Here is a 14,384-nt window from a genome sequence, read left to right on the forward strand (position 1 = left end):
TTCCTGCAAATGGATGAGTGATTGCATAAATCACCAGGGCCAGAAAACATGAAATATGATTAAAAGTTTAGTTTAAATACCCATACATTTTAAGAAAAGTTTTACAGTGATTTAATATGGAAGTTGTCCCATTGAGCCACTATACATTTATACAGTGGCCCAACATCAGATTTGTATTATTATTAAGGGCAAAAACCTTTATCATATATGTAAGCAGAGCATGGAATGGCTCTCTTCTCACCAGTATGACCTTTTAAACATTGCAGTTAGGAGTTTCTATATAAATTGTACCAATCTAAATGAACTGGCAATGTCAATACTAAAAAAAAAAAAAACATTTCAAAAAAAGGTTTTCTTGAGTTATGAGGGGACGTCAAAACACATGAAAAGGCATTATGCGATATGTCGTTGTTGTTTAAACAGATTTCAGTTAAGTACAAAGGGAAACTACTGCACAATGTGCGACTCAACCATTTAGTGTGAATTCAGTTCATCTACACGCAAGGAATTGTAAGTAAGATGAAGTGCCTGATTGTGTTTCAGGGTTTTAGGCATTTTTGTTATGTTGGGTTTTTATTTTGGTGGGAATAAATCCTCTGAGAATACCTGTGCTCGTTGAAAAAGTGGGTCCGGCGGCAGCTTCAGGAGTTTATTAGAGGTGACGTCCAGCCGGTTGAGTTTCTGTAGCAGAGAAAATGTTCCCTCTGGAATGAAGTCCAACATATTGTGGTCTAAACTCAACGTATGGAGGCTAATCATTTTCTGCAGGAATAACAGAAAAAACAGAGAACATTTAATCATTTTGAAAAGGAGTAAGTGGAGGAGTATAAAAATATAGGGATATGAAGAAAACACTGTTTTAATACTTCTTTCTTTATGTCTTTAGTCTTTTCAGAAAGCAAAACCCTGGTTATTGCCACAGTCCCTATAATCTCTCCTGCCTTGATGTACAGTGGTGATAGAAATGTTAAAGCTGAATTACAATCTTAACATATCTATGTTATAAATGTAAAGTTGAACTGAAAACAGTCAACTTAAGTTGACTACTCAGTCAACTTACGTTGCAAAGCACGTTAGTAAGCTGATCCACAGAGGCACTGACATTTGTATTACATAGAAATTGGTGGCTGACAAAGAGCACCGGTAAAATTGAAACTGCTAGCACTTACAATGCTTAGGAATTAAGCTTAAGTGAATCTCAATGAATAGTCCACATAATGGCCTCCACTCCAAAAAGCCCTTAAGATCTCTTAATTTATATTTCAAATAAATGGCCAAAAAAGGTTTTACGGCCATTTAAATGTGCTTGGGATTGCATTTTTCTAAAAGGCCTACAGCCAGACATGTTTGAAAGGCTGCTGCAGTTTAAAGAGATCCTGACCTGGATGGCCTCCCAAGGAATAGTGTCCAAGTTATTGTAACTGAGGTCCAATTCTTCCAGTGCCAGCAGGTCGTTGAATGCACCCTGGTGGATCAGCATCAGCTGGTTGTTGTTCAGAATCAGGTGGTGAAGCTTCGACATCCCACAAAATGTATCATTGCCTATCCTCGTCAGCCGGTTACTGAGGAAAAGAGAGAGAGAGGAAGAGAGAAAGAGAGAGAGAGGAAGAGAGAGGGAGAAACAGAGGGAGCGAGAGAGAGGGAGAGTAGGGAGAGAGAGAGAGATTGATGAAACAGAAAGTACCCTCTAAATTTGGAAATAAACGACAACACCTCACATGTATTAATTAATCAATTAATCCCATGATATCACAACCACATATCAGTCTATAGCTGTATACAAATCCATACCTGTTGAGGTGTAGAGCTCTGAGGTTTTCCAAATCGGCAAAGGCATGAGGTGTGATGTAGGAGATGGTGTTTCTGGATAATGTTAGGTCCACCAGCCGTGTCATATTTGCAAAATCTTTCCTCTTCACACTGTGGACAATTAGACAAGAGACATATATCACAAGATGTCCCTTCAGCACTAGACCTGCTCAAGCAACAGTTTTGAGTAACACCACCAATTCCAGCTGTCAATCTTAATATTAGAGTATTTCTTACAATAGTGTTGATAGAGATTTTTAATGGGAAAACTCTTTCAATATTTATAAGTTAACAGAATTCACATATGGTATTCCTTTCATCCTGTGCAGCTCATTCAATAACTGCGTGTGTGAACAACTCTCTCCCAAGGCTACAAACCAGAGAACCGAGGCTCTAAACTGCAATGCTATCAGGAGACAGCCTTGAGCTGCTCCATTGACTTTGAACCAACTATGACTTACTCAGGGGGCCTTAAAGAATATGCTTTCTTCCTCACACCTAAACGAGTTTTATTTCATTGTAGTGCTGGTGGAAAATGTGCTGGAATCGTCATAAAAGGACCCTGGGCGATGCCGCTCTGTCCAAAAATTCGGCAAATTATTCTTCTTTGCCGGAGAAGCTCCAGGCTTTCTCGCCTGATGACATCATAGATCAGTGTCTCTGTTCTTCAGCTTTGAGAAAAAAATTTTCATTCTCCCACACACATACTGAACTTTCAAAGGACTAGCATGCATAGCGCTTCAAGTATTATACATTGGTTGTTTATAATTAAATGTCAGCGAAGAAATAATATCATATTAAAGAAACATTGTATACCATGATAACTTTTCATCTCAGGAATGAGAGTGGTAGTGGAAATAGATATGGCGTAATAGGAATATCTCACCATATTAGGACATGTTTTTGGTACATTGCTAAATGACATCCACATGGTGGAGAGATCAGATGAGGTAATGCCTTGGTATAAGACTGAAGGGTTTGGAGGAAGATATCAGTTCCTTCTGTGCAGAGACGTGTCTCAGTTCTCTTGTGTAAACAAAGAGATCTTATTTAACCCATCTACAGCTTCAAGAGTTTTCTTCATCAAAGTATTAGTTTAGAGACCGGCCAGCCATGGCAGACAATTTGTATAATTTATAAAAAAACAAAAAAAAACATGACACAAATAGCTATTCATTTTAGATTGTTGAGAATTATTCACAAATGTCAGAGTTTAGTGAACACATTTTGAGAAGACAAGAAGCGACAATTTTGTGGGAATACGGCACCCGAAAAGTGTATCAAGGAGGATCCTAACAAATCACTATACCAGACAGTTAGTATTATTAGCAGTTTTAGTGCTAGTAGTAACAGTATCCTAGTAATTACAGTATAGTATGCTACACTTACAGTAATTGTAGATGTAGCTTAGGCTGCAGTTGCTTTTCACTAGTAGCAGTAGTTTGAGTGGTTACAAAATAGTCAGAAATTAAAAATTTAATTTTACAGTATCACTAATAGATAACTTCTATATATTCTAATAGTCTATATATATATATATATATATATATATATATATATATTCTAAAGTGACTTAAGTGCTGTAAACCTGATGCACGTTCTCGTCGGCTCGCATTGGGTCATCTCGTCACCTACAAACCTAAAAAGTTGTTTCTTAATCTAATCTTTAACCTTAAACCTAAGATTAAACCTACAGGAGAACTCAATGTAACTTTAAACAGAGATCATTTTTAATGTGTTGTGTGATCAATGATTTACGAAGATACACTTAGATTTGCTCCTTGTACTGCTTGCACGGCTGCAACTGCGACTTGACTTCCCTGCAGGTTTTCAAATTAATTTCACCTGACAGGGTGAAATGCCCGGAGGTGTTAAGGGAGTCCGCACATTTTACCTCTAAGAGTGATTTGTTGTTGTTGTTTTTGATACAGCATTGATGTTTTTCATTAGCTAGACGTCACCCAGTGCACCCAGACTATGCCTAAGCAGCATTCTCATTGAAAAGAATGACGCCGTGGTTTCATGCAATACAGCTGTCCCTTGTGACAGTTCTATGTTTCTACTAAAAGTTGTTTGCACTAAAAGTTGTCCTAGTAAGGCAGTAACAACCAAAGCAGTGTCTGCAGTATCAGCGGTATAAAGTACCAGTTCTCTAAATAGTGGTATTATTGATGTTGATTATTGTTTTTTGTTGGATTGTGTCTTCTTTTTTTTTTGTGTGTGTGGGCGCATGCGGTAGCCTATGTATGATGGTTTGCTCTCATATTTTCCTTACCCTAATCACTTCCATTGTTGTAAATCAGCCATGGCCAGTTGGCTTTACCTTGGAATTTGCTTTCAAACTGTAAACCAATGGGTAAAGGTCTTCATGTAATTCATTTAAACATTCGCAGTTTAGTTCCTAAAATTGATCAACTGAGGGCATGGCTTGTTTATAATAATCCTGATATTATAACATTATCTGAAACCTGGCTAAATGAAAATATTGCAGACTCCAATGTTAAATTGGACAACTACATCATATACAGGTTAGATAGAGGATCCAGGGGAGGCGGGGTCGCCACTTACATTTCATCAAATTTGAAATCACAATTAATTACTCCAAAAGTGATTCCTGAGCTTTTTGAAGGTATCTTTGTAAAGGTTATTCTTCATGCAAACAAACAATTAATAATTGGCAATATATATCGCCCACCTACATCTCCTAGGATGGAATCTGTTCAAAATATCCTTACCACTGTTTCATCGCTTGGTGACACATCAGAAGTTGTGCTGTTGGGGGACTTTAATTTAAATTGGGCTGATCCTTGTACTCTCACTGAACGTAACATGTTCAATGGTGTAAACTTTACACAAATTATTAAAGAGCCTACAAGAATCAGTCCAAGTAGTAAAACTCTTCTTGATTGGATATTAGTCACAAACCCCAACAGAATAATAAAATCTGGTGTTCTCTCAGACTGTTTCAGCGACCATTCAATTATATATTGCATTTGGAAAATTTCAACTCCTCATCTTGCTCCTAAATATATTAGGATCCGTGACAGGAAATTATTTAACAGTGATTTGTTTATAAATGATGTGAGTAGGATAAATTGGAATAGATTTAGCCTAATTCCTGATGTGGAAGCTGCATGGAATTTCTTGTATACTGAATTTATGCAAGTTATTGATAAGCATGCCCCATGGACAACTATTACTGTTAAAGGTGTACATTATTACCTTGGGTAAATGGGGATCTTATCAGTTTGTTTAAACAGAGGGATAGGGCTTGGAATAAACACAAACATACACAACTTGATAGTGATTGGGAGGAATACAAACGGCTTGAAACATTTGCACCACCCAAACAAGAAATGCTAAAGCCAATTACTACAGAAATAGTTTGTCCAATGACTTCAGTAATCCTAAACAATTTTGGAAAAAATGAATACCCTACTTGGTAAGTCTAACAGTACGCAGTAACATGACAATCAATAATGAAATTGTTAATGATCCAGCGTGAGCGCTAATGCATTTAGTCTGCATTTCTCCCAAACACCGCAGGTACAGTCATCGCTCTATCCTTCAAAGTCGAATGTTAATCCTCAGCACTACAATAGTCCCTTCACATTTCAACAGGTTAGCTCAGCTGATGTCCAGCTGGCCATTAGCAAGCTATCCTCTAGTAGTGGACCTGGCCCTGACGGCATTGAGGGTAAGTTTATCAAACTTTCTTCACATGTTCTATCTTCTCCATTGGCTGAACTCTTTAACTTGTCTTTTTAACTTGTGAAGTGCCTCTGGCATGGAAGTGCGCAAAAGTCATTCCATTACATAAAGGAGGGGCACCCCAAATATGAACAATTTCAGACCGATCTCGATAATTAATAGTATCGTAAAATTTTTGGGAAAATTATTTTTGATCAATTATCTAACCATTTGTCTCTTAATGATTTACTATCTCAATGCCAGTCAGGTTTGGGAAACATTTCTCAACTACCACTGCTCTTTGAAATTTTACAAATGATATTTTTTCTAGTTTTGATAATAATATTTGTACTGGTGCTATCTTTTTAGATCTTACAAAAGCATTTGATTTAGTTGATCACTATCTACTTTTGGATAAACTATATTCAATTGGTCTCTCCCGTACATCTCTTCTTTGGTTCAACTCATATTTTCATCACCCGTCAATGTGTGTCCGTTAAGTAGTCAGTCAAATTTTACAGGTATAGATAAAGGCATACCCCAGGGTTCTTCACTTGGCGCCTTTATTATTTTCCATTTTTATCAATGACTTGCCACTCTGTTGTTCAAGATGTGATATTCATCTTTACGCTGATGATACAATTATATATTGCTCGAAACCAAATATATCAGACATCAATTATTCTTTACAACATGACTTTGATTCTGTGCAGCAGTGGCTGACATCTAATAAACTCTTGCTGAATAAATCAAAATCTTACTGTATGCTTTTCCAGAAGAAAGATAGAAATGATCTTAATCTTCATTTTTGGATTCTTCTCCACTAGAGCCAACCAAAAAATTTAAATATCTTGGTGTTTGGCTGGAACCTGATCTTTCATTTAGGGCTCATGTACATGCGCTTAACAACAAACTTAGCTTTTCGGCTTAAGACATTATATCAATCAATAGGCTGCTTTAACTATCAGGTTAGGAGAAGAATAGTTTCTCAGTTGTTGCTACCTATTCTGGACTATGCAGATATTATATATGCTAACACTACTGCCACTTGTCTACATTCGCTTGATGTGATATACAACAGCCTGTGTCGATTCGTCCTGTGCTGCCCCTATAGGACACATCATTGTGTGATGTATGAACAGCTGTCCTGGCTTGCACCCTCAGCCAGAAGAAAATATAATTTGCTTCAGTTCACTTTTAAATGTATTTACTTTCAATATCCGTATTATTTATCACAATATTTAGTGCCTTACAGTTCACAATATAGCCTTCGTCACAATGGACAGATCTTCTTCACTGTGCCTAGAGTAAATAGAGAAGTTGGGAAGTATGCTTTTTGTGTTAGAGCTCCTTGTGATTGGAACTGCCTTCCTGCATCTATGTCGCTTACACGTCTTTTCCTCTGTTTCGAACCGCTCTGTTAACACATCTTCAGAATACTTGTCTATGTTTCTAGATTTTCAGATTTGTAATTAATATGTGTCATGTAATGTATGTGAGTAGGCAATGTATGTGAGTAGGCTATATATGAATGAGCTTATGTACATAAATGTCAATTGTATGTTAAATTCGTCAGTTATATGAGGGAATATTGTGTTATATGTTAAATTAGTCGGTTCTCAGACTTTCTACATGTTATAGGGATGGGGGTAGGGATATTGAGAGCTTATCTGGGTGTAGAGTGTGCATGCGTGTTTTTTTTTTTTTTGTTATTTTTTTTTTTTTTCATCTCTTTTCTGTTTGATTGTATCTACTCTGTTGTTCTGCTGTTCTGTTGCTCTATACATGATCCGGAGGACCCCCATGAAAACGAGATGCTGCATCTCATGGGGCTGATCCTATAATAAATGTTCATAAATAAATAAATAAATAAATGTGACCGTTACCTTGTGACAAAGTTGTCAGCAAGCCGTAGCTCCACTGTATGCCTATCAATGTTCGGCGGTACAAACAGTAGGCCTTTCTTGGCGCAGAGGGTCGCCAGGTTAGGTGACAGGATCTGACATACGCAGCGCTTCGGGCAGATCTGTGCCCGCACTGCCATGGCGACTGCCAGCATCACACACAGCCACAGCCTCTCCATGATTACCACCCCACCTGGACACGACACCTGAGAAAGACAGAGACAAAAGCAAGAGAGAAATGGAGACGTTAATGACTTTGGACTTTTTTTTCCTTTCAATAAGAATTGAGCATATTTGTATAAGCCATACTGGATATAAAATGTAAGGAATGCAAAGACAAAGGCATTTCTTCACCCCATTCAATTATTGGGGATTATAGCCCATTTATTGACATGGTTTTTAATATATTCCCAGTGTTTCTTCAAAGTCTTTAGTATGCAGGGCAAAGAAAAACCTGTGTGCATCGCACTGCACACACTCTTCAACAGTGTTCAATCTATTGGGTATAACTGTCTTATGCCAGGCTGGACTAATAGACTACTTACAACATACTGCACTTCTTTCTATATCAACACAACTGTATGCAGCTCTGAATGCAGTGAGCTATATTGAAAGTTTGAAGGTAGGATGCAGTATGGAGAAAGACTTGCACTTTACAAGTTGTTGTAAGTGTACTGTGTTAGTATGCATTAAGACTAGGCTTGCAACACTCCGGTAATATTCAAGATGAAAATCCATGGGAATTAAAAGGGAATTTATGGGAATTACAGGAAATAATGAGCATACAATGGAAATAGCTGCTCAGGCTGTTTTTACGATGTCATATGCATATAAAACTAACCTTTTACCATATCATATATGGATATAATCCATTAATTTGCCAAACAATTACATGAATTTGGCAAAAATGCTTTGGATTTGAAATGTGCCTTTTGGTGAGTTAGCTAGCTCGCAAGTTAACTAACAGGAACATTTACTTTGAATTGGGCTATGTGCAAACTTATTGTAGGCCAAGTGAACTAATTTATAAAATAAATATTTTACAATAAATAATGAATGGAAATAGATCACTATAACTCCCCAATTATCATCTCAATTAAGCTACATCCCACATAATAACAGCTAGCTAGCAAAAACTAGCAAAAGGTATTAACAAGCTGCTGGTTAACTGAAATATCATGATCAACAATATATTCACTCCAGTAATATAATCAAAAGTTACATTAAAGCATGTAGTTATTTGGCTTAGACAGTGCAGTATAGGGTAGGGCTGTGCAATTAACGAACATGTAATCGTGATTATGATTTCGGCTCCCAATGATAAAAGAGAACAGAATAATTGAGAAAAACAATTATTTAGCTAATTACATTTTGCATGTAAACTCTTATTTTCTCTTTTTATAGTTCTAGTTTTAATGCTCCACATATCTGGAACAAACTCCCAGAAAACTGCAGGTCCGCTGCAACTCTCAGTTCTTTTAAATCAAGGCTGAATACCTATCTTTTTGATCTTGCCTTTCTTTAAATAACCTATTTTAACTGCTCTTTCTTTTAATTCTTATCATTTTTGTTATACTGAAGTTGACACTGTATGACATTATATAACTGCTCTTTAATGTTTAATTTGTTATACTGCACTGTAACTTTTATTCACATATTTTATCTCTCAGTTCTTTGGGGTTCTAGTTAGATCAATTAATAGAATTGAATTTATAATTATTCCAGTGACATTTTGCAGAAACGGACATATTTCTGATTATTTCTTTGATATGGGTGTGACAATAGATTACAGAAGAGACAGGCTGTGGACTGTCAACAAAGTTAGTTTGATAACTAACAAAAGGGTCTGAAGACCAAAACAATTACAATTGAACAGAAATAGTCTGAGAAACTATTAAATTAAGAATAAAATAAAAAGTCTACGAAACTAGCATGTTTCCTGACTATTAGAGACGGTCTGAAGACCTTTCCGGGTTTTGCAAGGTTTGCCGAAGAAAAGAACTAAGCCTTGTGGTGACGACTGCATTGAAATTGACTAAAGCTTCTGTAACTATGGGGAATGTATCCTCCATGTGAAGCATCTGGACCCATTGTTGGGGAGATGAGCCAGAGATATGGACCGAACTGCTTGAGATGTCTGACATATTGGTCCTTTCTTTAATTGACCTATTTTATTTTATCTCTCAGTTCTTTAAATTCTTATACTGCACTGTAAAATGCATTCTTGTCTTTTAAATTGTTTTTAATTGTTTTATAACTGCTCTTTCATGTTTTATGTAAAGCACTTTGAATTGCCCTGTTGCTGAAATGTGCTATATAAATAAAGCTGCCTTGCCTTGTGTTCTGAATGAAAAAAAAAAGTTTTAAAGTTTTAAGGCAAATATCACAGTTGTAGGTGTTTTTTTTACTGTTGATTTATTTTACCTTTTCCACTGTTTTTTAAGTTCAATAATTGCAACATCTTTCCAGAAGTAAATGAGTAATTGTGTTAAATTATCGTGATTTTTATATTGACTGAAATAATAGTGATTCCATTTTTCCCCATAATCGAGCAGCTGCACATGTGATGGGGATGCTGGCCAGTACGTGTGATGAAGAGTGTGCTGCAGCATGAGAGGCATGCCTGATGTCAGGCTTTATACCCGTGCGGTACATCCAGTAAGCCGGACTAAACTCACCTTGGACATTTTCTGGAAATTTACCAGGAGTTTCCGACCCTAATCAAGAATTTAAGTATTTGAGCACATCAGTGACTCCTGAACATGAATTAAACTTGGCAACTGGAGTGAATCAGATTCTGATGAAGTTAAACATCTTAATGAGCAGACATGACTAGATGAACCCTAAGGCCTTAAAGAGTTGAATCACCATCAACTATTAGGCATCGCTAATCAAACCAGAGGAGATGTTTATTAGAGTAATTTATTGCTCAGCAGTTTTACCACACAAACACACACACACACACACACACACACACACACACACACATTCAGCCATCATTAGTAAGCAGCAGTGCTTGTAGTTAATTAAGAAAGGTTTAGAGCGAGTGAGAAAGAGCAGGGCGAGGCAGGGAGAGAGAAAATGCTCATTAATGACAACCTTGATTGGGGTTTGAAGGACATGGGTGAATCAGGATTAAAGGGATCACAGTGCAAATACTCACACTCTCTCACACACATTAATACACAGACACAACACAAGCTTGGTGAGGATGAAAGCAGTTGAGATTTTTACTCAGTGGACCTTTCTCACATTTTATCATAAGAGAAAAAACCTAACCCTAACCCAATATAAAAAAAGCAGTGTATTGCAACATTTTCAGTAAGATACTAGCCAAAATAAAAAAAGATAAAAACAAGTTGTAGCTCATGGCTTTATTTATCGTAACAAATCGTGCATGAATGTTTCAGAGATCAGTCAAGTCATGAAAAATACATATTAAACAGGTTGTTCAAATGTAATGTGCTCATGTTTCACACAATGAAATGATTCAGTAGTGTAATAACATAGCCCTAACGGATGGCTTTTAGAAAGGAACAGATTTCAGCGAGCCGTAATTCCGTCTCACTGAGAAGCAAAGTTAAGGTGTTAAAATCCAAATGCTTTTTTTGTTTAATTTTGCCTCCATCTGTGGTGCCGAGTCATTCCTGTGGTGTTGCTGCACTGCACTCCCCAGACATTGTCAGATAAACTGTGTGGCCTGTCACTGCTCGTGCTAACCGGAGGAATTAAAAAGCAGTTCTGTTATTCATTCCAAACTGGAACTATACATCTAATGTTTGCCAGAGGGGTTTCCTGGAGAAGAACTGCCAGACTTTAGGTTTTTACAAAAGTCCAGTATTTTAAAACTGGCTATGAGTTAAATAATCACAGTCATTTTCAGAAGAGAGTAATAATACAGCTATTTCATTAGACAAAAATTAAAGATTATTTGTTAAGTGATCATATGGCATAGTTATACATTTGTATTATTGTCAGCAAGTGCATGTGTCTTTACGTTGGCCCCATTTACACCTAGTATTAACATATGGGGCCCTATTTTAATGATCTAAGCGCACGGCGTGAAGTGCATTGCGCAGGTGCGTTTAGGACGTGTCCAAATCCACTTTTGCTAGTTTGACGGCAGAAAAAAGGGTCCGTGCGCATGGTTCAAAAGGGTTGTACCTAGTGTCTTCATTACGTAATTCATAGGTGTGTTTTGGGCATAACATGCAATAAACCAATCAGAGTTTCATCTCCCATTCCCTTTAAAAGCCAGGTGCGTTTGTACCTTGGCTATTATGATGGTGGATTTGCACTGTATATGGGGTCTTGGAGCCACCAGTTATTACACATTTGGTGTGCACATGAGTATTAATGGTTGCAGGACGATCTATGTGGAATTGTCTCAAAATAAACTACAGAGGTCATGTTAATTGTAAAGAAGGAACATGTCACGAACGGCAACGGTGTCGATCATTGCTCTGTTTTTAATAGATTTGGGACCACAATTGAGATCTATGGCACAGCGGAATAAGCTATGTCAGGCTTTGGATGCACAGCCGTGACTCTTTATTATGATAAATGTATTGTTATTTTGTCTTTTGTTTACAAAAAGAAAAATATAGAATATGACCATCCTTATCCTTTAATGTTGGCACTGAAACTGCACACCAGCAACAAGAGATATTACAATGACGTATATAAAAGGACAATTACAGAGAAGTGTTTGGAGATGAATTCAGTATCCGTTTCAGTAATTGACCTTTTTTCCTGTTGCTATCTGAATCAAGTCAATGAGATAAAACTCTACTGCAGGTTGATATAAATGCTGCATATTCATATTATATCAAATCATTACCCATGTCTGTCTAGCTGTGTGGGCCACTCTCTATATAGCTCTGTCATCTCTGTGTAATTACTGAGCTGAAATCTGCTGCCACCTAAGAGGTCATACAATGCCTGTTTTTCTTTCCCCCTCTATTTGAGAGCAGAGAAAGAAGAGCAGAAAGACAGAGCGGCAGCTTAATAGAGCGCCGGGTGACTCATATGCTACACGCAGAGAGAACGAGAGAGAGAGAGAGCGAGAGAAAGCTCATGACCCTTTTGACACGAAAGCAGATATCAGCTTATTAATTACTCTGAGAAATGACTGGTAATGAGAGCGAATGAGTGAGAGAGGCAGAGAAATGCAAAAGGAAACGAGGGAGAATTATCAGAGAGGAAGAGGAAAAAAGAGAGATCAGAGAGCGAGCTAATTAAAATGAGTGCTGAGCTGTGAAAGTAAAAGGGAGAGACGGAATTTCATTTAGCGAGAAAAGACGAGGTAGGATAGATGATGCCGGCGTTGCGCTACCACGCTCATACGTGACACGCAAACCACATTCACTGTATGGGAAAATGTTACTTGTCTTACACATGAAGAAAAAAAAGGTCACGGTGGAATTGAGCTCAATTTCACACATTGCCTTTCCATAAACACACACAAGTCACGGACACGGTGTAGCTTGAGGTGACATGTAGGACCACTGGGATCAAATGAAATGGTGAATTAACCAAAGGGATTATGGGTAAGGAGGACAAATTAAGCTCTGTTTGTAGTAGTGTGTAAAATACGATTCTGTTTCACACATGTGTGCAGGCTGCTTTATCCACTTCTTTGAAAGCCTTCCACACTGACAGAAACAGTTCCCTAAAGGGCTCCGATAAAGCCAGTTTCACCCCTGGCTTGCTCACTGATGAACAACTGGCTTCCCCGACAGCTGAAATGGATTCTCCACACGCTCCATATACTGAAACTGATCTTAGGCTGCATTCATATCTCATGGGGATAACCAGCGAAAACGACTTGGCAGTAAAAAGCGACATCTTGGATGTATTCACACATTCAAACTCTTTTGAAGCTGCCAAGAAGCTATGATTGAACATTTCTGTCGACTTTTGTTGCTCTTGATCAGCTTTTTCACACTTAATTCATATGCAATTAGCCAGTGATACATCTAGGCCATACGTCTTATAGAAAACTATATATTGCAATGCTCAGAAAAAATAAGAAATCCAGCAGGTTTATTTTGTCTTCTTGTGTTGGAATTCCCATTTATTTGCATCTGAGAGCTAAGGTAAACAGCTGTGTAGATTTGGTTCAAGGCTTAAGACAGGCTTAAACCTTTGTTGTTGAGAAAAAAATAATGTAACCTCTTAAACCCAGTGGCTGTGTCTAGTAAAAAAATCACCTAAATGCCACTAGACATCATTGTATCTGAGCTCAAAGGGCATGAACATTAAGGGCACATTTCTACAGCTAAGATCATTTAATTAATTTCTATAATAATCTTTTTCATCATGTATGATTTCATGAAGCTAACACTATGTGTCAAAATAATGTAATTTTGACTCCACAAAGATGGCTACTGATATTACATAACCGATTCCCAACGCAATTTTCATGTCAATTAATATATTTGACAGTAATTGATACTGTAGTAGTCTGTAAAGAGACAGAGTTATGACTGAGTATGTTTACATGCACACCAATATTCCACTATCATTCCAATTATGACAATATTCCAAATTTGATACAGGTCATGTAAACAGCATATTCCGGTTGGATATTCCGAATAAGGCCTTTTTCCGAATATAGCATTTTCCGATTAGGATATGTGGGACATTCCGGTGTTATTCGGGTTTTAGAGGTATTCTTTGGACATGTATACATCGCATTCGGAATATGCGTCTCAATCTGTTTTTTTTATCGCAGGCTTATTGTCAGCGTTGTGCGTTGCTCTGGTTGCTGTCCACAAACCAACCAGCCAACAGTTTGCAAGGCTGCAGACCCGGAGAAACACAGCTACTTTTAAACATTATCAAAGACTTGGATATCAACAGGTTTTTGGATATGCGCACACGTCGCTACGCGGACCTTTTCGAGAAGCTGGTTGAAGGAATAAAAAAGGGGGGTGCTGTGTTTGCACGGTCCAACAAGTCCGCCGCCACTGCTAAACT

General features: G+C 37.5%; 1 protein-coding gene across 3 annotated transcripts in view; it reads right to left on the reverse strand.

The window, feature by feature from the left end:
• lrfn5a (leucine rich repeat and fibronectin type III domain containing 5a) overlaps window positions 1–14,384 on the reverse strand; it is a 128,992-nt gene that overhangs the window by 24,157 nt on the left and 90,451 nt on the right. For all 3 annotated transcript variants that reach the window (XM_039786772.1, XM_039786770.1, XM_039786771.1), the window contains 4 exons: window positions 7,386–7,609; window positions 1,792–1,920; window positions 1,382–1,562; window positions 607–762 (listed from right to left, as the gene is read on the reverse strand). In XM_039786772.1, the coding sequence (XP_039642706.1) occupies window positions 607–762; window positions 1,382–1,562; window positions 1,792–1,920; window positions 7,386–7,582 (663 nt within the window). In that variant the 5' untranslated portion in view covers window positions 7,583–7,609. The remainder of the gene's footprint in view (window positions 1–606; window positions 763–1,381; window positions 1,563–1,791; window positions 1,921–7,385; window positions 7,610–14,384) is intronic.

The sequence above is a fragment of the Perca fluviatilis genome, chromosome 20 (assembly GCF_010015445.1).
Source record: "Perca fluviatilis chromosome 20, GENO_Pfluv_1.0, whole genome shotgun sequence".
In the NCBI taxonomy this organism is placed as follows: Eukaryota; Metazoa; Chordata; class Actinopteri; order Perciformes; family Percidae; genus Perca; species Perca fluviatilis.